Here is a 22,480-nt window from a genome sequence, read left to right on the forward strand (position 1 = left end):
ATCGTTTTTTTTAATATTTTTATTTTTATTTTATATTATTTCTCTAAAGGCTTTATCATATTCCTCGGTGAAAACAGATTGCTTTTGCAATTTCGATAGATTTTCGTTACTTCCCGTCGAAATTTACCGCTAGCTATGAAGGCCAGGAAGCCGGCTGCATTGCGTGTATAGAGCAATAAACTTGTTACGGTTAGCAGAAAGAAATTCTCTGCTTCATCACGTGTTTCGGACGGAGATTTCATTGTAACGAAGATAGTTGGGAAGCTTGTGACTAGGAAAACAATGTTTAGGATTAAGATATACTTCATACTACGACTGGCGTTGTGAGCTACCTCTGAGGACGGCTTCGTTTCCTGTCGGCTGCTTCTGCCAAGGCAGGAACACATTTTCAACTGATAAACTATGACAATGTCAAACACAAAGAAGATACCGGTAGGCAATATTAGAACGAAAAACACGCGAGCTATCTCCCATTTCTTCAAGAAGAGCAAATAATGGGAATCGTTTCCGTAACAGTAGGTACGTTGAAACGTAATGACAGAGACATCGCCGTCGAAAGAGCCGTGCATCAAGTGTAAATTGATAAGAAATATGAACATAACCATAGAAAATACCTTGACCAAGTCGTTTGAGACGTTTTTCGAGACTCCCAAGTTCCGAAACGGCTGCAGCAACATGGTTCCTCTTTGTACAGTGATGACAACAACAATCCAAGGTTCCATCATTCCAAAGGACGTCGACAACCATAACTGTAGCTTACAGATAAGATCGGGGACTAAGTCCCAGTCGATAATTTCCGTGTACTTCAACCATTTGGCCAGCAGAGACGTGTACAAGATGGCGAAATCTACCAACGCCGACAGTATCATAAATGTGGCGTTGACAACGTCATGCATGCACTTTTTACAGAAAATAATCAGAACAAACAGATTGCCGATTGTTCCCAGTAAAATGTAACAGGGTGCAAATATCATCCAAATTTCTTGAGAGATGTATATGTCCACTTGTTGAGCTTTGGAAAAATTCATTGTTAGATTCCGGAAAACGAAATACCGCCTTTAGTATCCATTCATTTCTGCTTTGATTAAACAAAAAAACCCAACTGCGCATGCTCGTTTCGCGGCGGCAGTTGCGTGCGAATGAATCTTTGGAATAGAATCCAGAAATAAACAAACAAGTAAATAAATAATAATGTTATCAACAACAGCAACAACAACAACAACTATTGCTGCTGCTACTACTACTACTACTACTACTACTGCAACAATAGTAATAACAATAATGATAATAATAATAAATTATTTTTAATGACAAAAAAATTGTGAGGAAAAGAACGAAAAGGAAAATATTCAGCCATTAAGAAACCAGAGAGTGGGGAGGAAAGGTGGGGAAAGGGGGCTGGAGAGAAGAGAGAGAGAGGGGGGGGGAGAGAAATACTAAAGAAAAAAGTATAAGCAATAAAATGAACATATTTTATAGACATGGAAGAATTACTGGTCGGTAGAAAAATGATACAGAAAGAAAAAGAAAAAGGAGAGTATAAGAGAGAGAGAGAGAGGGGGAACAAAGAGAATGAGCTAGAAGACGAGATAAGGGAGTATAATAAAAATCAAAGAAATGAGAGGAGAGTGGGGAGGGTGCAAAGGAGTGAGGGAAGGGGGAAGTTGTCATAAACGGACGGGAGGTAACTGATGACGAAAAATAAAAACAAAAAATCACAAAGTTGTAATCGATATACGTATGATACGGACGTCTCGATTCCAATATTTCAATATTTAGGGAATGCAAAAGGAAACAATATATCTGGAATAGTCTAGACATGAAACAACGGGGAGATAGAAGAGAATGAAATCAATTAATTGATTGAAAACCGAGCTAATTATCGTCTGCAATGCATTTCTTGGGCAACTGAAAGAATTTATGGTATAAGGATTGAAAATTCATTTCCACCGATTTGCACAAGGCCAGAACAAGTCAGACGATTAAATAGCTCTCAGTACTAGACTGTCCTGTCCCCACTCATCCTTCGCCCTTGTGGCAAATAAATGAAATCATCATAATCATTATTGTTATTATTATTATTATTATTATTATTATTATTATTATTAAGGCGTGACCTGATAGAATCGTTAGCACGCTGAACGAAATGCTTCACGGTATTTCGTCTGCCGCTACGTTCTGAGTTCAAATTCTACTGAGGTCGGCTTTTCTTTTCATCATTTCGGGGTCGATATAATCGACTTAATCCCTTCCCCAAATTTGAAGCCTCGTGTTTCCTTTGCACAGCTTCTAACGCTGGAGATGTACTACGGTGCCAGCTGTTCACTACCAGTGAACTAAGGTAACACTCTTTAATTTTCGAGCACCATCCGGAGTATTATTATTATTATTATTATTATTATTATTATTATTATTATTATTATTATTATTATTATTATTATTATTAAGGCGGCGAGCTCGTAGAATCGTTAGCAAGTCGGGCAAAATGCTTAACGGTATTTCGCCAGTTTTTACATTCTAAGTTCAAATTCTGCCGAGTTTGACTTTGCCTTTCATCCTTTCAGGGTCGACAAAATATTTACCATTACAGCACTGGGGTTGATGTAATCGGCTTACCCTTCCCCCAGAATTACTGGCCTTGTGCCAAAATTTGGAACTATTATTATTATTATTATTATTATTATTATTATTATTATTATTATTATTATTATTATTGAGTGAGAGAGCAGTGCATGCCATCAAAGTGATACTGGGATAAAATATACGAAGCCCAGTATACCCATCATGACTATCCGTATGATAAGGGTACACCAGGCACATTCATCACAGTCATATGTGAGCGACATGGTGATCTCATATCTAGATACACAGCGCATGACCTTGCTGGTGGAGCCCAGTTAGAGTTTTCTTCAGGTTGAGTAGCCCATCCTGCTCAAAAGGTCCCTGAATAAGAGTTAAGGATGTTGAACGAAACACTGATCTTTCCAGAGGTGAGTTATTCGTACCCCAAAGAATCCCTCTCAATACATAGCTATGATGCCCCCCAACTATTGCTTGTGATCAGAGATGCACATTTCATCAGCCACCAAGGGACATGCTCAACTGGTTAAGGTCAAGCAAATCTGTGGTATTGAGCAGAATATTTGCTGTAGCCCATCTTTTACAACAAGTGAAAACATGAACATAACACTTCCAGTCAGTTAAGATCAGAAGCCATGAGAGCCAGTGCTTGGTACTGCATCAGCGCATTTATTATTATTGTTGTTGTTGTTGTCGTCGTCGCCGTCATCCAAAATGGAGATGAGTACCAACGTCCTCATGTAGCAAGTTTGATAACTGCTGAGAGATTCCACTTTACTTGATACCATTCGTTACCTTATTATCTCACGCACCTTTCACCCACAACTATGGTTGTTTGAAGACCTGGAGTACATTTCCCAGATGCATTTACATGCTCAACCACAACGGATCATCAAGGAACGCCTATAGCATTAACTCACCGATATATATATATATATATATATATATATATATATATATATATATATATATATATATATGATTGTATGTGTTTGTTGTTTATGTCTGTGTTTGTCCCCCCACCATCGCTTGACAATGGATGTTGGTGTGTTTACGTCCCCCGTCACTTAGCGGTTCGATATCAAGAGACCGATAGAATAAGTAGTAGGCTTACAAAGAATAAGTCCTGGGGTCGATTTATTCGACTAAAGATGGTTCTCCAGCATGGCCGCAGTCAAATGACTGAAAAGAGTAAAAGAGAGAAAAAAAATAAAGATATATATATATATTTCTTTCCTTTTACCACTTAATAGCCACCTCCGCTACCATTCTGTTATTGAAAGTTGATATGTTCGCACCTTCTTCCTGGATGTTTACAATATCAGGACTTTAACCCATATGGATCTATCCAAGATTGCACCTAAGGACTTATGCACTTATTTCTACAACATCGGAAAGTTCAACTGTGAACTTTTATGCTTCTTTTCCTTTCTCTCCTTTCATCTCCTTATTCCTTTACTCGATTCCTCTATGTCGTCATTTCATTAATATATACACAGCGTTACTCAAGAAACAGGAAGAAAGTGTGACAGAAAATTGGGGCGAAAGAGTACAACAGGGATCACCACCACTCCCTTCGGGAGCCTGGTGGAGCTTTAGGTGCTTTCACTCAATAAACACTCACAACGCCCGGTCTGGGAATCGAAACCGCGATCCTCCGACCACGAGTCCGCTGCCCTAACCACTGGGCCATTGCGCCTCCACTCTAAACTGCACTAGCATACAAAAACAAATGTTTATACAGACATTCCACGTTTTATTTTATTTTTTTTTTTGAGAAACATACACAATCGTTCATAAACCCATGATAAAAAAATATTATAAAAATGGAAATATTTGAAAATCATTATTCATAAGTATATTGTACAACAATGAAACTGATAAAGAATCACATCGTTGGATTTTAAATGTCGTTTAAACCTGTTTTAATCTCTACCAAATACTATTAAATCTTTCAGATGTCTAACCCTGACAGATACTTTGTGATGAAACATCGAGCAATGACTGGAAAATATATAAAAGAAATGTTTCCTTTCTAACCTGACAACGCCTGAATTATTATCGATCTGCAGAAAAAAATTGTTTGTTATTCTCTGGCGTTTTAAGTACGTTTCACGTAAAAATAAAAGAAGGAAATGTTCTTTGAGACACAGACACACGTGTGTGTGTGTGTGAAGTAATAGACATGGGGCTTAAATGTGAACTACTATGAGTTTCATACTACGATAATACAGTAGTACAGTAACCGGATGAGCGTGTAATAATAATAATAATAGTAATAATAATAATTTTTATTAATTGACATGAGTATTCCTTGCGATCATAATATAGCGGCGAAAGAATTTGACAAGATCAGTATATATAAAGACTTGTTAATAGAAATTGAAAAAATGTGGCACCTCAAGGCGACTACTGTACCAGTGATTGTAAGATCTCTAGGAATGATAAAAAAAAAAGGTCCTGAAACCTATTTGAAAATGATACCAGGCTTACCATCCCTACAGGAAGTGCAAAAAATCGTGTTAACTGGAACGACTCATGTACTGAGAAGAGCATTATCGCTGTGAAAACAACATTCATTTATGAATTTATTTATTTATTATTTTTTTTTAGATACATATTTTACCTCTGAATTTGCGTGTGTAAACTGGGAATGCGTACAATGGGCTTCTCTGCCCTAGGTGTATGGAAAACATTCGGCGAGAAATGGAAGAAAATTTGAAGATAGAAGAAGAAAAAAACAACAACATAATAATAATAATAATAATAATAATAATAATAATAATAATAATAATAATAATAATAATAATAATAATAATGATGATGAGGAATGAGCAAGTGTCTCCGCTGTGCTGCATCTGAAATAGAGTGGCTGAAACCATTGCCCATATCACGAATGGGCAAGTCTAAGGCATTCTTTCGTGATATGGGCAATGGTTTCATCCATAGACTTGCCCAAAACCACTACAAATTGTGTCGACACGACCAGGTAATGAAAGTGTTACATTGGAAAAATTGCGAAAAGTGGGGGCCGGAGAGAGGCAAGACGTGGTATGAGCACAAACCGCAGAGAGTGTGCGGAGTCGGAGACTAGCAAAATCCTTTGGGATTTCCCAATCCAAACAGATCAGTTGCAAGAGCATAACAGACCGGATCTAGTGGTGGTGGACAAGGTGCACCACATATGTAATATAGTTGATATTACATACCCCTTTGACCCACGAATAGTCAAGAAGGAAGGCAAAAAGATAAATAGATAGTTGAGAAGAAGGAATAGCATGGTACCGTAGGCTGCAGATAATAAGCCCGTTACGCATGCAAGACACCAGGAAGTCCAACAAAACCTGTGATAAAAGTAGAAGAGATAATAATAATAATAATGATAATGTATATATGTATATATATGTGTGTGTGTGTGTGTGTGTGTGTGTGTATGTGTGTGTGTGTGTGTGTGTGCCAGTATTAGAAGTTGGTTGATGTGCAGATCTGTATGCTTTGATTTACGTATGTATACTCGTGCATATAATTATCTGTCTACGTATGTATATATGCATGCATGTATGTATGTATGTATGTATGTATGTATGTATGTATGTATGTATGCATGTATATGTGTGTGTGTGTATGCGAATGTTTGCATCCATGTATATATAGACGTATATATGCATATATATATACATGCATATATGTATATATATATATATATATATATGTATATATATATATATATATATATATATATATATATATATATATATATATATATATATATATACATATATGTACATATACACCAACAAACACATACATGTGGTGGGGAGGATGCATGTATGTGTGTGCGTGTGGTATTATTAAGTTTTATTTCTTGATTCCTTTCCAATTGGAAAAGCAATGCTTGTCTTCGGCACCATTGAAGCAAACAAGTAGAGAAAGAAGTGGATATTTTCGAAAAAGAAAAAAGCTCACGCATTTTCATACAGAATTTGAACGAGCTGTTCGAAACCGCTCCACCAATGTAGTGAATAGAAGAAGTTTGGTCGGCAATATCTGCAGATGTTGGTTTATCAAGAACTGGACTCATTATTCAAGTGTGAAGTATAAAGTATAAATGCACAATGTTTTTAGCGGTCAGTGATGGTCAACCTCGGTCCCTTTAGTTTTTAATCATTTAAAAGCTTCCTCTGAAGAAAGAGCTGGTTTCTAAGAAAGATACAAAGCTCCATCTTCAGAACGTAGATAACGAAAATGATGTCACATTTTAAACTTGAGAAATGTCTTGCATAATTTAACTGTTCCGCTTACAGTTTGTATTTGTAATGTGCGAATTAGTTGGTTAATTTCTTTTTCTGAAATTCCAAACTTATCTCGACTGACAGTTAGGCATTTACTTACAAAACCAGGGGCTCCAATTATTATTAGTATGAATGTATATTTGTATTCCGGATTGTATGTATGCATGCATGCATGCATGCATGCATGATCTCTTCTATTTTTTTAATTATTAGAAATCTTCCACTGAGGAAACAGCTGGTTTCCAACAAAGATACAAGGCTCCATTTGGAACGTATGTATGTATGTATGTATGTATGTATGTATGTATGTATGTATGTATGTATGTATGTATGTATACAACCGCCACGTGCAAAGCAAGTGAGCGTGAGGTTGGTTGGTAACGTGTACCATGCTTTTATTAATGGTTTCAGGTGCCTGTGTTGTCACGAGTAGGCAGACATCCTCTCAGCCCTTCTGTTCTTTGATTTTGATGTCCCACATATATATGTAATTCACAATATAAACCATGAGATATTTTTTTTATTCTTAAAAATGTAACAAAACTAACAGCAAAACAGAAAATAATGTTTATTTTTGTATAATTCCATTTATTTATATTTCAAAAATGTTCTCCTACATTTCTAATTGCAAAGTCCTTCATCAGATCCTCACTACGGTACCATGAACACTTCCGAATAATATTTTCGATCATATAAACCACTTCGAATACTATTTTAGTAGGTTTAAAGTAATTTTTTCTCTTTGTGCCGTAAACCATTTACTATTTCTGTGGTACCCCGCCTTCCCTTGGAGCCTTAAACTGCGTGGTTAGAAGTTTGTTCCGGCGCCACATAGCTCAGAGCTCAGTCCCCACTGCATGACACTCTGAGCGAGTGTCTTCAACTATAGCCTTGGACCAACCAAAGCTTTGCAAGTGGTTTTCGTAGACGGAAACTGAAAGGATTCCGTCATACATACATATATATATATATATATATGTATATATATATATATATATATATATATATAATTAGGGATCAAGAAAGAATCCCGTCATATATATATATATATATATATATATATATATATATATATATATATATATATATATATATACATATATATATATATATATATAATTAGGGATCAAGAAAGAATCCCGTCATATATATATATATATATATATATATATATATATATATATATATATATATATATATATATATATATATAATTAGGGATCAAGAAAGAATCCCGTCATATATATATATATATATATATATATATATATATATATATATATAAGGATCAAAAGGGGTCCATTGGTAAAAAAAAATGACTGAGAGACACTGGTTTAGTCGAACAAATAGACCCAGTACTTAACTGTACGTCTGATGTTTATCTTATCGTTGTCTTTTGCCAAACTGCTAAATTATGAGGGAGGCAAACAAACGAATACTGGTAGTCAAGTGGAAGTGGAGGACATGGACTCCCGATTCAGAGGAAATGTTGTGATCGTGGTCACATATATGTCATGGAAACCAGGTAACCCTCTGAGCCTTATGATTTGAGACAGTATTGTTTAAGGGCCGCTGCTGCTGCTGCTGCTGCTGATGATGATGATTCTGCATCTGCACTATAACGAGTCTACCAGGTTGATGGTGATGAAAATATGAGAGGTAAAGTTGACCTCGATAGGGATTTTGAACTCAGAGGACAGAGAGTCTGAAGAAATACTCCTATTCAACACTGCCATTGTATCTCGCTAAGTACTGGCTCAAAAACCGGTTATCTGGTTTCCATAAGATCACAGCATTGCTCCATGAACGAGACAAAAGTCCGTCGCCGGGTTACTCATTAACGACTGAAGTGTTTTGCTCAAGAACACAACGCACCACCCAATCCGGGAATCGAAACCGCGATCTTGTAATCGTAGGTGTAACACCCTATCCAATAGGCCACACACCTTCACTAGCTCCACTGACACATTTTATTTACTCATCCTCACTCTATTAACGATTATCCGTGATAGAGATATAGACTATATAGTGATATAGACTACAAAGCTATAAAGGAAAAAAGAAATATTTCTTTTTTTGTTCTGCTCGTTGTCATCAATATCGTCGTGGTCGTCGTTGTCGTCGTGTCTCAAGCATTATCATTTTCATTACCGTTATGCTTATTGTTTTTGTCCCTTCTTTCCTTCCATAATTCGGTAACAATGACAGCTTGTTTATTTGTGTTATTGTTATTCTAACAGTTGATGTTTTTTTTGTTGTTGTTGTTTTGTTACCATAGCAAACGGTTAATTAACAAAGAATCGGATCCCTTATTAACGACGTATTTCCGACAATGGATTATTGATTTCATACAGGACACACTGATTTCAACAATATTTCATGTTGATATCACAAAACTACGACACATTTGGTTTCTATCGAAAATGGGTTTTGTCTTTCTGCGTCATTTCTGAAAACGCCATCCAAAATGGCGATTCTGCTGTCATATATGTTTAGTTCCGTTTTTTACTGTTTATTTTTGTTTGCCTTCGTTTTTATTTATAGCTATTGTTTTAATCTTTTTTATTCATTTATTCTTTATTTTTCCTTGAGCTATTGTTTTTAGTTTGTTTTTTTTTATTTCGCGTAATAATTTGCTTGTAGTTGTTGTTGTGGCTGCTATCGTTGTCTTCGAGGTTTTAGAGTGAAAATTGATTTTTAAATAAACCACTGTATATTATCTGTACGTGTTTGTGAGTTGTTATTAGCGCTGTTGTTGCTGTCGTTGTTGTTGTTGTTGTTGCTGTCGTTGTCGTTGTTGTTGTTGTTGTTTTTGTTGTTGTTGTTGTTGTCGTCGTCGTTGTTCTTGTTCTTGCTGCTATTGTCTTTATGGCCATTAGAATTTCTCATCTTTCTTATAATGAATAACTTTCATGTATTAATTAACACAGGAGGTAGGGATGGGGACGGGATGGGGACGGGATGGGGACGGGATGGGGACGGGATGGGGACGGGATGGGGACGGGATGGGTTCCAGTTATGTCCACTGACAGGGGTTACCATGATGGAAGGCAGTGTGGTGGGGGGATAATAGCAGTGTTGATAGAGGCGGTGATAGTGGTGGCGGTAATGGTAGTGGCGGTGATAGTGGCAGTGGTGGTGGTGGTGGCGGTAATGGTAGTGGCGGTGGTGGTGGTTGCGGTAATGGTAGAGGTGGTGGTGGTGGCGGTAATGGTAGTGGTTGGGATGGTGGTAGTGGTGGTGGCGGCGGCGGTGGCGTTGTTGTTGTTGTTGTTGTTGTTGGTGGTGGTGGTGGTGGTGATGGTGGTGGTGGGACTGATGGTTCTAGGGGTCAGGGTGATCCGGATAGCTACAGTGGCTGGAAGTTGTAAGGGTACGGGGAGCAGTTGTGGGATTCAGTGTGACAGTGGAAATTGTGGTAGAGAAGATAGTTGTGGTAGTTGTGGGAATGGTAGTTATGGCACGAGTAAATTTTATGATTGCTGTAGTTCTAAGATTGACGGTGGTTCATGTAGTGGCGCGGTGGTTGCTAATCGTACTTCTAGTGGTTGTTGTTGTTATAGTTGTTGTGATGGCAGTGGTGGTAGTGGTGGTGGTGTTGGTGGTGGTGGTGTTGGTAGTGGTGGTGATATTGATGAAATTGATAGTTATGGTAGTAGTAGTAGTAGTAGTAGTAGTAGTAGTAGTAGTAGTAGTAATAGTAGTAGTAGTAGTAGTAGTAGTAGTAGTAGTAGTAGTAGTAGTAGTAGTGACATAATGGAAATGTAATGAAGGCGTGTTGTGTAGGAATCATAATTATAGAGACGATGAAGAGGATAAGATGATGGTGATGATGATGATGATGATGACGACGACGACGACGACAACGGTGACTACGATGATGATGATGACGATGATGATGATGATGGTTGTGGTCGTCGTCGTCGTCGCCGTGGTCGTCGTCGTCGTCGCCGTGGTCGTCGTCGTCGTCGTGGGGGGAGGTCGTGGTGGTGGTGGTGGTGATGATGATGTTAGTAGTGGTGCCAGTGATGGTGGTGGTGTGCATGTCTGCAGATGTGTATGCTTCAAAGCATATGTATCTGTGTGTGTGTGTGTGTGTGTGTGTGTGTGTGCACGCGTGCATGCGTATGTGTGTGTGCGTGCGTGTTGGTGCGCGTGAGGTTTCAGTGCTAATGGAGGCCATAACTCGGTAGAGAACTAATGGACTCGATCGTAACATTGATGGGAAAAAATATCTCTTTATAAAAGTATGATTTATTGCGTACATGTGTGCGTAGCAGGGCGGTGGACAGTGATGAAATAGATGACTTGACGGATCGAGTTCGGTGCTTGTCACTTTAGTTATGAGGGAGGAGGGGCAGTGCTCAATAAAATCAGCTTATGACAAGTATGGGGTGTACGGGGTTGCCAGGAAGGGATAACACTTTTGAAGGCATAACACATTGCTCTCAGAGGGGTGGTTCGTTCGTTCGCTTCGGCCTCCACCTAGCTCACAAAATTTGCAGGTAGCTCCAAGTAGCTATTTGCATGCAACGGCGGCCACATCCGGGTAAACTGGCGGACCAAAACAGGTGGTGGTAGACAAACAGTTATGTAACTGTTTGTTAGTTAGGGCTTGCATTCATATGCATAGAAAGACTGGATCCGGCGGACTCTGCGCAAGAAACCCTTCGTGGTTCGACGGAGGGGAATGCAGTGGTAGACGTACATTGTGGAGTGCAAAAAGCAAGATGAGGAAAGTAAGATTTCTTGGTCAGTTGCTGCACTCATCTCCGTCGCCACTCGTCTTGACCTGACCTTTCCACTGGATTGAATATGATCACAGATGAAAGGATAGGGTGACTTTGACAGTGTGAAAAGCTTCTTCACTTTAGACAAAGATACCGCACAAATCATCAGTCATCAATCATCTTTCAAACTTTATCATTAACTATCACCACCATTCTCTGTCCTCAATGCCAGAGAACATTCTGAGCTCGGCTTGACCGGACCAGTCACCAACGCACGCACAAAGCCCAACCACAACTCAAACCCAAGAATGACAAGATGGTCCTCATCGCTCCAACGGACGAACCTAATAGAAAGTTTGTACTACTGTGGTGTAGCTTCGTTCACTCCTAGTGTTATTTATTCAATACAGAACGAATAACACTGTATAACACGATTTTTGCCCTTGAGTAGCAACTGATATATATCTTATTTGCTTACCGCTAGAAAGTATGAAAAATGACTAATAGTTCCTGCAAACTTTTGTTACAGTATTTATTAAAACCCCAAAGAATCCCTCTCAAAACATGGCTGTGATGCTCCCCAGCTACTCCTACTCATGATCAGAGATGCACATATTGCCAGTCACTAAGGGACATGCTCAAGTGGTTAAAGTCAAGCAACTGATAAGCAAATCTGTGGTATTGAGCAGAATATTTGCTACAGCGATATTTCTGCTTCAGCAACTCAGCACTGAATCTGTTTGGAATGTAATGGAAAATAAGTCAGTTTCAAAATGTTGATGTCCAGGTCACAAAAGCAAAGTTTGAAGGGAATAGAAGTCATTTCCTTTGATTTCTAGATATAAACAAATAAGAAATAACACTTATTGACCAAATTAAAAAAAAAAGACGAAAATTTTGTTACACAATGAAATTGACCAATTTGTTAACAGTTGTTAACTGTTTTTTTTAGAAGGATTTTTTTGTGTTGGGGTAGTGAAGGATAGAGTTTAATGGCTTAGTCAGATTTGGAGGACCGGCAACTCTAATGATCATGCCTTTGCATGTCCAAAGTGTTTTTATAAGTTTGTCCTAAATGTTCATGCTTGTTTTCAGACTTTTAACTAAGCCTTTGTTTCATACACCATGCAGTAGAATTGAACCTCTAACCTTGTGATTGGGAAGCAAACTTCTTTCCATATAGTCACGCCTACACGTAGAACAAGTATTATACACCTGTAAAAGTATGTGTAAATGGTTTATTTTCGACCAGGTATCGATTTTTTGGCAGTTTCTTCTATTTGGAAGCTACAGAAAATATTTGTCTTCAAAATGTCACATCCATTTTTGTCACATACGTCACACAGACATTATTGACTAGCAAACTGATCATCGATTTTTGAAATCTCAAGGTCAATGTAAATAAACGCCATGAGGCATTTTATGTTGCTTTGGAGAAATGCAGCAGATTCAGATGAGCAGTTAATATTTTCAGGTGAATCGATGTCACATACGTCACACTTTTTGAATCGTCTTCAGAAAGTTCTACATACATTCCTGGTAAAATTTATTTTTGTTTAATACTTACCGAGATGATCAGACTTTTCCACTATTTTCCACTATTGTGGAAAATAAATCAATACAATTCTTGTAAATTTTTTTAAGGTTTACAGCTTACATATTACAGCTTACATATTACAGCTTACATATTTAATAATTTGCGTCTCTGACTGTCACATGCGTCAAATGAAATTTGCCCTGTTGGAGCCATCTCTATTTTACATACGATTGTAAACGTCCTTGAGAAAGACATGATTGTCGCATTCTCTAATATCCCGCTATTTTAAATATCATGTTTCACGTCTGTCTCCGATACAAATAAATGATTAACATTCGTATCATAAGCGCCGTTACAATGAATGAAAAACTTAACAGCAGCAGAGTTCAGAGATCAGATTTTCATTTACATCGTATTCTCTTATGATGCAAAGGCTCACGGGAAAAGGATGGTTCTCACAATGGTTTTACTCCAACACACATGTACCTTTCTCTCTCTCTCTCTCTCTCTCTCTCTCTCTCTCTCTCTCTCTCTCTCTCTCTCTTTCTCTCTCTCTCTCTCTTCTTTTTTTCCCTATCTATCTCTCTTATCTGCCTCATTTAGTCACAACAATAGTTTAGTTATTTCTGGTTCAGTTATAATTCATTGATTTCGTTCGGGGGCCATGAACTGGAAGACTCATTAGATCATCGTTGTCGACTCTACCTTTCATTTATCCAGGGTCGATAAAATGAAATAGGTGTCATTGACATATAAGCCTATAATCTATCTTAGATGCGAATTAAATAACAGAATATAAGTTGTTTTGTTACTATTTTCTTCTTCTTCTTCTTCTTCTTCTTCTTCTTCTTCTTGTACACACACATACAAACGCACACACATTCTCACACATACGCACACGCACACACACACATGTCTGTATGTGTGTGCATATATATATATATAAATATATATTTGTGTGTGTGTGTGTGTGTATGTGTGTGTGTGTGTGTATGTATATATATGTATGTATGTATATATATATATATATATATATATATATATATATATATATATATAAGTATATTAAATTTAAATGTTGAAGTGAATCTAACGGTTTTTGTGTGTTTCTTAAATGGCTTATAAACACCTTCCACGCTGCAGTTGTTTTCGTTCCAGCACTCGATCTCAGATCAGGTCACTTGCTATGCAAGTACATCTCCCTATATATATAACAGTCTGGTTTCAGTTTCGGTCTACTAAATCGTCTCAGAAAGCTTTGATTGGCCCGAGGATATAGTAGAAGAGCCACGCGGTGTGACTGAACCCGGAGCCATGTGGCTGGAAAGCAAACTTCTTACCACACAGCCACATCCGTGCATATGTAGATAGATAGATAGATAGATAGATAGATAGATAGATAAATAGATAGATAGATAGATAGATAGATAGATAGATAGATAGATAGATAGATAGATAGATAGATACTCAAAGCAGCCAATTTGGCAGAGTCGTTGGAACGTAGAAGACAATGTCTTACAGAGTTCGCTACTCTCGTCTGAGTTCAAATCTCACAGCGTCTGGTATTGCTATTCATCTTTTAGAAATCTATGAATACTGCACTGTTATTGTGTGTGTGTGTGTGTGTGTGTGTGTGTGTGTGTGTGTGTGTGTGTGTGTGTGTGTGTGTGTGTGTGTGTGTGTGTGTCCGAGGCCATAGTAGAAGACATTTGTATAATGTGCCGTGGAGTGGGGTTGAACTCGAAATCACGCCGTTGCAAAGAGATTTTCTTAACCACACAGCGATGCCTGCACCTTTGCTCCACACATTTCTTTAATATTATTTATTCTCGTTAACTTTCTCATTCACTTATTAAAGGCGTGATATTAATATTTTCATTACCATATTAATGGTAATTAATTCACAATACTAATATTGGTTTTAAATTTTGACACAAGGCCAGCAATTTTGGAGAAATTGGGTAAGTCGATTACATCAGCCCCAGTGTTCAACTGGCACTTCACTTTAACAACCACGAAAGGATGAAAGACAAAGTGGATCCCAGTGGTATTTGAACTCAGGAGCACTGTGTACTATACGTGGATAAACAGATTAAATAAAAACAAATTAAATATAACTTGGGTTTGATATACAATATATATATATATTTTTTTTTTCTCCGTGTTTTTCTCCTTGTCTCCGTATTCTTTCTGTTCAAGAGCGTAGCTCGAAACGTCAAAGACTTTCCGTATTCCCGAGCGTCATGCTAATATATACTTTTGTTATTTACACCACCTGTCCTCGTCTGTTGTTATTATTTGTATATTCTCCCATATATATATATATATATATATATATATACATATATATATATATATATATATATATATATATATATATATATATATATATATGTAAACAAAAAGAAAGCAAAGACTGAAGATTTATATATTAATAGATCAAACTTACTCAGAGTACAAACGACAGCGAAAATTAAGGGGGAGGGAGTAAAGTGTTATAAGTCCAACAGCTGTTTCTGGGGGCTCGGAGATCAATATAATGCTGGTAGACGAAGTTCACCAAAATATGCTGCCAGTAATGGAAGCAAATATGTATATATGTGTACGTTCGTGAGTGTGTGTGTGCACGTACGTGTGTGTGCACGTACGTGTGTGTGCACGTACGTGTGTGTGTGTGTGTGTGTGTGTGTGTGTGTGTGTGTGTGTGTGTGTGTGTGCACGTACGTGTGTGTGTGTGTGCACGTACGTACGTGTGTGTGTGTGTGTGTGTGTGTGTGTGTGTGTACACAAACATCTATATGGGTGTATTTGTATGTACAAGTACGTTCATATGTTACAAACGCGAGATAAATAGAGCCCAGAAGTAAAAACATAGGAGTTATTCACGCAACGAAAACGGAAAACCTTTTAGCTTCTTGAAAGAACTTTTATGAAATATCATTTTGGAGTTGAACAAAAATGATGCTCTGACGATTGTACCAACGACAAGAAACTGTTACTAACTGAAAGGGTAAAGGTGTAGTTTGTTTTACTTTATATAATATATATATATATATATATATATATATATATATATATATATATATATATATATATAGTAGAGTATTGTAGTTCGCTTGAAGCATTGTGTATTGTTTGTAAAGAATAAAAAGTTTTGAATGGTACAACAATGCACTATAATACAAAAAATGGCCTATATACCTGTTGTAATTTAGTTATCTATAGTCCGATGATATTTCGGAATACAATTCCTTCTTCAGATATTCTTAGATGAAGTCGCTGCTGTAGTTGGGTTCAGCATATTATCCTCCATTTTCTAATTGTTACACAAATTTTGGGTAAAACCTCCACTTTTACCCGCTCCCATTGATTGCACCTAGTATAGCACTAGTGTAGCAATAATTGGGTACCCTCCCAGCAGTATACTGGATAGATACTATCCCTTAGTGGGTTGAACCCCCAACCCCTAACTCTCTCACGTTATATATATATATATATATATTGGGTTGTCCGGAAAGTTCGTTCCGATTTATAGTAGCTTACCTTTCGACTTATTTGCCATGAATCCACCTCAATTCTTTTAAGAGGGTATTTTCAAGTTAAAGGAAAGATGGGGACGCATTGTGCAGCACCAAAATGGTTCATATTTGGTTGATTAAAAATGTAATGGCAAGTATCTATTGACTTTTTTTCTTTTCCTTTAAAAATCGGCACGAACTTTCCGGACAGCCTAATATTACACAACATATTTGTATGCTGTATAATTTTTGATACAAGCACATCAATTTTCAGGAACTTTCGGTTAGAAAACTTTTTCCAGATTATTTTTGCTTTTTATTCTGAGTTGGTCACCTTTAAATTAAGCAAATTTTAAATTTCCTTAAATAGTTAAATGAAATAAAGGTACCTGTATATTAGTATAGGTGATACGGATTTATTAATACTGTACAGTGAAAGGTACAGGGAAGTAGCGCCGCATAGTGAACTAGTCTGGTGACCATGTATGTGTGTGCGCGCGTGCGAGAGCGTATGTATGATAGTTTCATTTTAAGTTCCTGTTTTGTTCGTGCATTTTTCTCTCTTTTCAATTTAGTAATATCCATAATTCAAAAACAATTTCTTTCATATTGTACCGTTTTCGGGAGTGATCGTATTGTTTGAGTGCCTTCGACAGCAGGCGTTAAATCTTTTGCTAAACATTGACGAAATCGTCTTCCGAAAGAGGCTGTTGGTTAGATATGTAAGGAAACCGAACGTATTGCGAATGTAGAGAAGTATATTGCAAACGATGTTGAAATCTAAATCTTGCGAACCAGAAATACTAAAGATTGCTGTAGGAATAGATGTGACCAAGTAAACTATATTTATAGCGAATATAAGCGTCACATTGCGTGTTGCACTAGCCGTCACAGAATTGGGGTTGTTATTCACCCGGCGATATTTAGCGCTGGACTCGCAGCAGAAGAATCCTAACCGATATAAAAGGCTTATGTCCAAAATTAAGATTAGAAAAGTGGGTAGAATGAACGTGCTGATCGCCTGTAGTTTCAGCCACGTGATATAAACTTGAAGATAGGGCGATTTAAGGTCACAGCAGATGAAACGTTTAATGTTCATTTGATTGCCTTTGTCTAAATCGTACAAGAGGTGGGAATTTATGAGAAGAACGAATATCATAAAACATACCACTTCCAGAATTGATCTTCGCTGGCTTTTCGTCTGACCGAGACTGCTGAGTGGACGATATATCAACCAAGTTCGCTGAAACGTAACAATTATCAAAAACCATGGTTCCATCATGCCGAACGAGACGGCAATCCATTGGCGAAATTTGCACAAGACATCGCCGACTTTTTTATCATGTGGATAATCCGAATAAATGTACCATTTCCACAGCAACGACGTGTAAAGAAGGGCGATGTCTATGAGTGAAGTGAAGAACATGATTATTGTATTGGGTGAACGACGCAAATCTTTATTCCTCAAGAAAATTATCATGACTAAGAGGTTGCCCAAAGTTCCGATGATGACATATACTAGAGGGAAAACCTTCCAGATAATCATAACATCCATGCTGCTTTTGTGGCTCTATTACTGTCGGCTGTCGGCTGTCGGCTGTCGGCTGTCGACTGTCGGCTGTCGACTGTCGCAACCAAAGCCTGTCTCGGTTACAAACTGACCTCGCTTTGGTGTCGTAATCAAGCTGAGGAAGATTCTTCCACTGTTATTGCTACCGAGCTCTGTATGAGATGAAATGGTGGTGGCGGTTATGGCGGCGGCGGCAGCGACTGCAGTGACGACGTAGATATTAATAATCGGCGGAGTGATGGTCGTTATGATGGTGGCGGTATTGGAAATAAGGGTGATGTTGATATTTGTGCTGGCCGTGTAGGACAGAATAGATAGTTGTGTTAGTAGTGATGATGCTGCAGGTGTGAAGATGGCGGTGGTGACGACAGTGTGGTGGTGGTCATTAATGGAGGAATCGTAGCAATTTGCAGATACTATTTTACTTTTAAATCATGATAAATGATGTTTGTTGATATTGGAATAACAGAGTCTAGAATTGTTTGCATACCTTGATGACAATGGTGGCAGCGTCTCCTTTCCTTGTTAGAGATAGTAGTAGTAGTAGTAGTAGTAGTAGTAGTAGTAGTAGTAGTAGTAGTAGTAGTAGCAGCAGCAGCAGCAGCAGCAGCAGTAGTAGTAGTAGTAGTAGTAGTAGTAGTAGTAGTAGTAGTAGTAGTAGCAGCAGCAGCAGCAGCAGCAGCAGTAGTAGTAGTAGTAGTAGTAGTAGTAGTAGTAGTAGTAGTAGTAGTTGTTGTTGTTGTTGTTGTAACAGCAATGATGCTGGTAGCAGAGGTAGAATAGTAGCAGTAACAGTGACAAGAGATAGTGGTGGTGGTGCTCGTGGTTGCGGTGGTAGTAGTGCTCGTGGTGGTGGTGGTGGTGGTGGTAATTGTAGTGGTGATGATGGTAATGGTGGCAGTGTTGGTGGTGGTGGTGGTGGTACTTCTAGTGTTCGTGGGGCTCGTGGAGGTGGTAATGGCAGTGATGATGATGGTGGTGGTGGTGGTTTGATGACAGTAATCACATTGTTGTAACAACATTTATGCAGTAGTAGTGGCAGCAGCAGCAGCAGCAGCAGCAGTAGTAGTAGTAGTAGTAGTAGTAGTAGTAGTAGTAGTAGCAATAGCAGTAGCTTTAGCCCTTGGTCAGTTCTGACTGAGCAGCACTATGATCCAAGACCTTCCGACCGCGACAAACTCGCTTTTGCTGTGCGTTTTTTAAAGGTATAGTGCATATAAGACTGCATTAAGTAACGCCTCTTACATTTATTTTCTTCTTGTATTAATTATATTTGTGTGTGTGTGTGCATGTGTGTGTGTGTGTGTGTGTGTGTATTCATATATGACTGTAGGTATGTATGCATGTATATATACATGTATATACATATATGTCTGTGTATGTATATATATATATATATATATATATATATATATATAGATGTTTTCGATCTAGTTTGGATCCTTTGCCATCAAATTTGATGGCAAAGCATTCAAATTTGTTGGCAAAGAATCCAAACTAGACCGAAAACATCTATATATATATATATATATATATATATATATATATACAGGGTGTGGTGAATAAACTGTCGTCTAAATCAGTGCTTTTCAAACTATCTGATATAGCTGAAGGCAATTGGGCGAATCACGATCTATTATTCAATGATGTAATTTTGAAAATACATAAGACGGAAAATGAGAGTAGTCAGAGCGGGGCCAACGTTGTCCATAGCTCGCTGGTATGTATTAAAATTAAATTAATTTTTATTTCATTCCTCGCTAAAGATATCAAATTATTAATTAGGTATCTACTTAATGCATGACATTTTTGTATTTTAGGAAAGTAACTTTGTACAGTCAAAATCAACCAACAAATGCAAAATTAGGTGAGTTTGATCAATAGGCATAGATGTGACTGCATGATTAAGAAGCTTGCCTCCCAACCACATGGTTCTGGGTTCAGTCCCATTGCGTGGCACCTTAAGCAAGTGTCTTCTACAATGGCTCCGGGCCACCAGCGTCTTGTGAGTAGGTTTGGTAGAAAAAAACTGAAAGAAGCCAGTCATGTATATTTATGAATGTATGTAAATATATATATATATATATATATATATAGATAGATAGATGTCTTCGATCAAGTTTGGATTCTTTGCCATCAAATTTGAATTCTTTGCAATCAAATTTGAATTTTTCAAAATGAGTTTGTAAGACAAGCTAAAACGCAGAAAACGGTCAACAGGCATGCGCTGAAGTGTTGCAAACGGTAGAAAGTAGGAGTCTTCATCCTCGAAAGAATATTCGATGACCACAAACCGATTCGAAAAGCTGAGATCGATGTAATCGACTAACCCACCCCACTAAATTTCAGGCCTTGTGCTTATAATAGAAAGGATTATTATTATTATAAATATTATTATTATTCCTTCGTAACACAGTGTAGGTAAAAATGCTCCGGAGTCTTTAGTCATCTGTCAAGTCACAACAAGGATCTCAGACAGATAATACTTTCCTTAAGATGTGCGCTGTACCCAATAAGGCTGCTTTTTTGCAAGATATCAATCTTGCCTGGGATTTCCAGTTGCCTTAAGAAGTCAATGGGATGGATCCCAACGCGCTGATCACCACTGGTGTCACTTTTACATTACCCTCTCGCATTCCATAGAGTCTTGCTATTTCCACTTTCAATTCGGAGTATTAAGGTAAATTTTCAACCTCTTTACTCACAACATTCATGTCATTTGGTATGGCTACATCAATGATCTGACAGAATTTGTCTCTCTTACTCAATATGACAATATCCGCCGACGGTGTTCGATTACATGATCCGCCTGAAAATCATAGTCCCAGAGTATCGTTACTTTTCCTTCCTCCTGCATAACTTTACTTGGTACATGCTCGTACCAGTTCTCCGTTACTTCATATTGGTATTCACGGCATAAGAGCCAATGAAGATACACACACATTTTATCGTGGGGGCGCTTGTATTCTTTTTGTGCAAGGCTTTCACATCCACTTCCCATGTGGGTCACATTTTCCACACTCTTTCCACAGAGTCTGCATTTCTGGGTGTCAGAAGTTGTATAGATATTATACTTCACTGAATTGGTAGCGAGAGCCTGGTCTTGTGCAGCAATGATCAGGATTTCGGTGGTACGCTTCAAATCAGGACAGATATTAAGACTGGGATTCGCAGGGGAGAAGAAAAACAAATAAATACATACATACATACATACATACATATATATATATATATACATATATATATATACATATATATACATATATATATATACATATATATACATATATATATATACATATATATATATACATATATATACATATATATATATACATATATATATATATATAAATATATATATATATATATATATATATATATATATATATATATATATATATATATATATATATATATATATAAACATTTCATTTTAGTTAATAAAGACCGAAATAAATACCAAAACAAATTATAAGAAATATAGATAAACAAATAAATAAATAAAGTAAATAAGCAAATCATTAAAAGAACAGAAAAACTCGTTAATGAATGAAAAAATAAATATACATCTTCACTATTTAATCAGTAGAAAAGTGCTTTACTGTTCTAATTCTTTGTCACGGTATCAAAGACACGAGTATTTAAAAATGCAGGCAGACGATATCCACCATCGAATATAGATCCACTTAATGCGTTGCTATCTACTCAATTAAACACTAGCTATCTCATTCGACCTGTTTTCTTCCTTTTTTCATGGATTTTATCTTTATTATTTTCCTTCTTTGATTAATTTATGCTTTTAATATACGTATATGTATAATTTTGTTTGTCTTTGTTCGGAAAACAGAATTATTTGTTTTGTTATCGCCCTTGCAGTACGCTCTTATGTTTACCCATCTCGTTTATATTTAGTTAGCGTAGCTAGCAAAAACTTGTTTCTTTCGTCGCTTTTAATGTGTTTTATTTTGAGATGGGATGGGGAAGAATGCAAGTAATAAAACGCTAATAGGGACATTTGTGCATTTTAACAGGATTAGAGCTCGCTCTCCCATATCTTTTGTTTGATTATTTATTATTAGAGAGTAAAAGAACTAATGCTTATGTATGTACGTTCGTGCGTATATATGCAGATAGACAGATAGATAGATTTCTTTATTAGCCATGCAGGGCCAAACACAGAGGGGACAATACAATGTAGAATTTTCTTTTTCGAAATCGATCAAAAGGGAAAGAAAACCCCCCTTTTTTTA

At 37.2% G+C, this 22,480-nt stretch overlaps 2 protein-coding genes across 2 annotated transcripts in view; both read right to left on the reverse strand.

Annotated features, from left to right (window-relative positions):
- LOC106873270 (uncharacterized) overlaps positions 1-1,340 on the reverse strand; it is a 2,327-nt gene extending 987 nt beyond the window's left edge. Inside the window, exon 1 of the mRNA XM_014920563.2 lies at positions 1-1,340. This exon is cut by the window's left edge and continues 987 nt beyond it. Coding sequence (XP_014776049.1) covers positions 36-1,028 — 993 coding nt within the window. The 5' untranslated portion in view covers positions 1,029-1,340 and the 3' untranslated portion in view covers positions 1-35.
- A 15,921-nt stretch (positions 1,341-17,261) lies between these two features.
- LOC106873269 (uncharacterized) lies at positions 17,262-18,212 on the reverse strand. Its single transcript, XM_014920561.1, has one exon. The coding sequence runs from the start codon at positions 18,210-18,212 to the stop codon at positions 17,262-17,264; it is 951 nt and encodes a 316-aa protein (XP_014776047.1).
- Positions 18,213-22,480: the final 4,268 nt, after the last annotated feature.

The sequence above is a fragment of the Octopus bimaculoides genome, chromosome 20, assembly GCF_046866305.1.
Source record: "Octopus bimaculoides isolate indiv1 chromosome 20, ASM4686630v1, whole genome shotgun sequence".
NCBI classification, from domain to species: domain Eukaryota; kingdom Metazoa; phylum Mollusca; class Cephalopoda; order Octopoda; family Octopodidae; genus Octopus; species Octopus bimaculoides.

Bases quoted from the DNA above. Each gene is read 5' to 3' on its own strand.
- LOC106873269 (XM_014920561.1), bottom strand. From the start codon at position 18,212: ATGGATGTTATGATTATCTGGAAGGTTTTCCCTCTAGTATATGTCATC.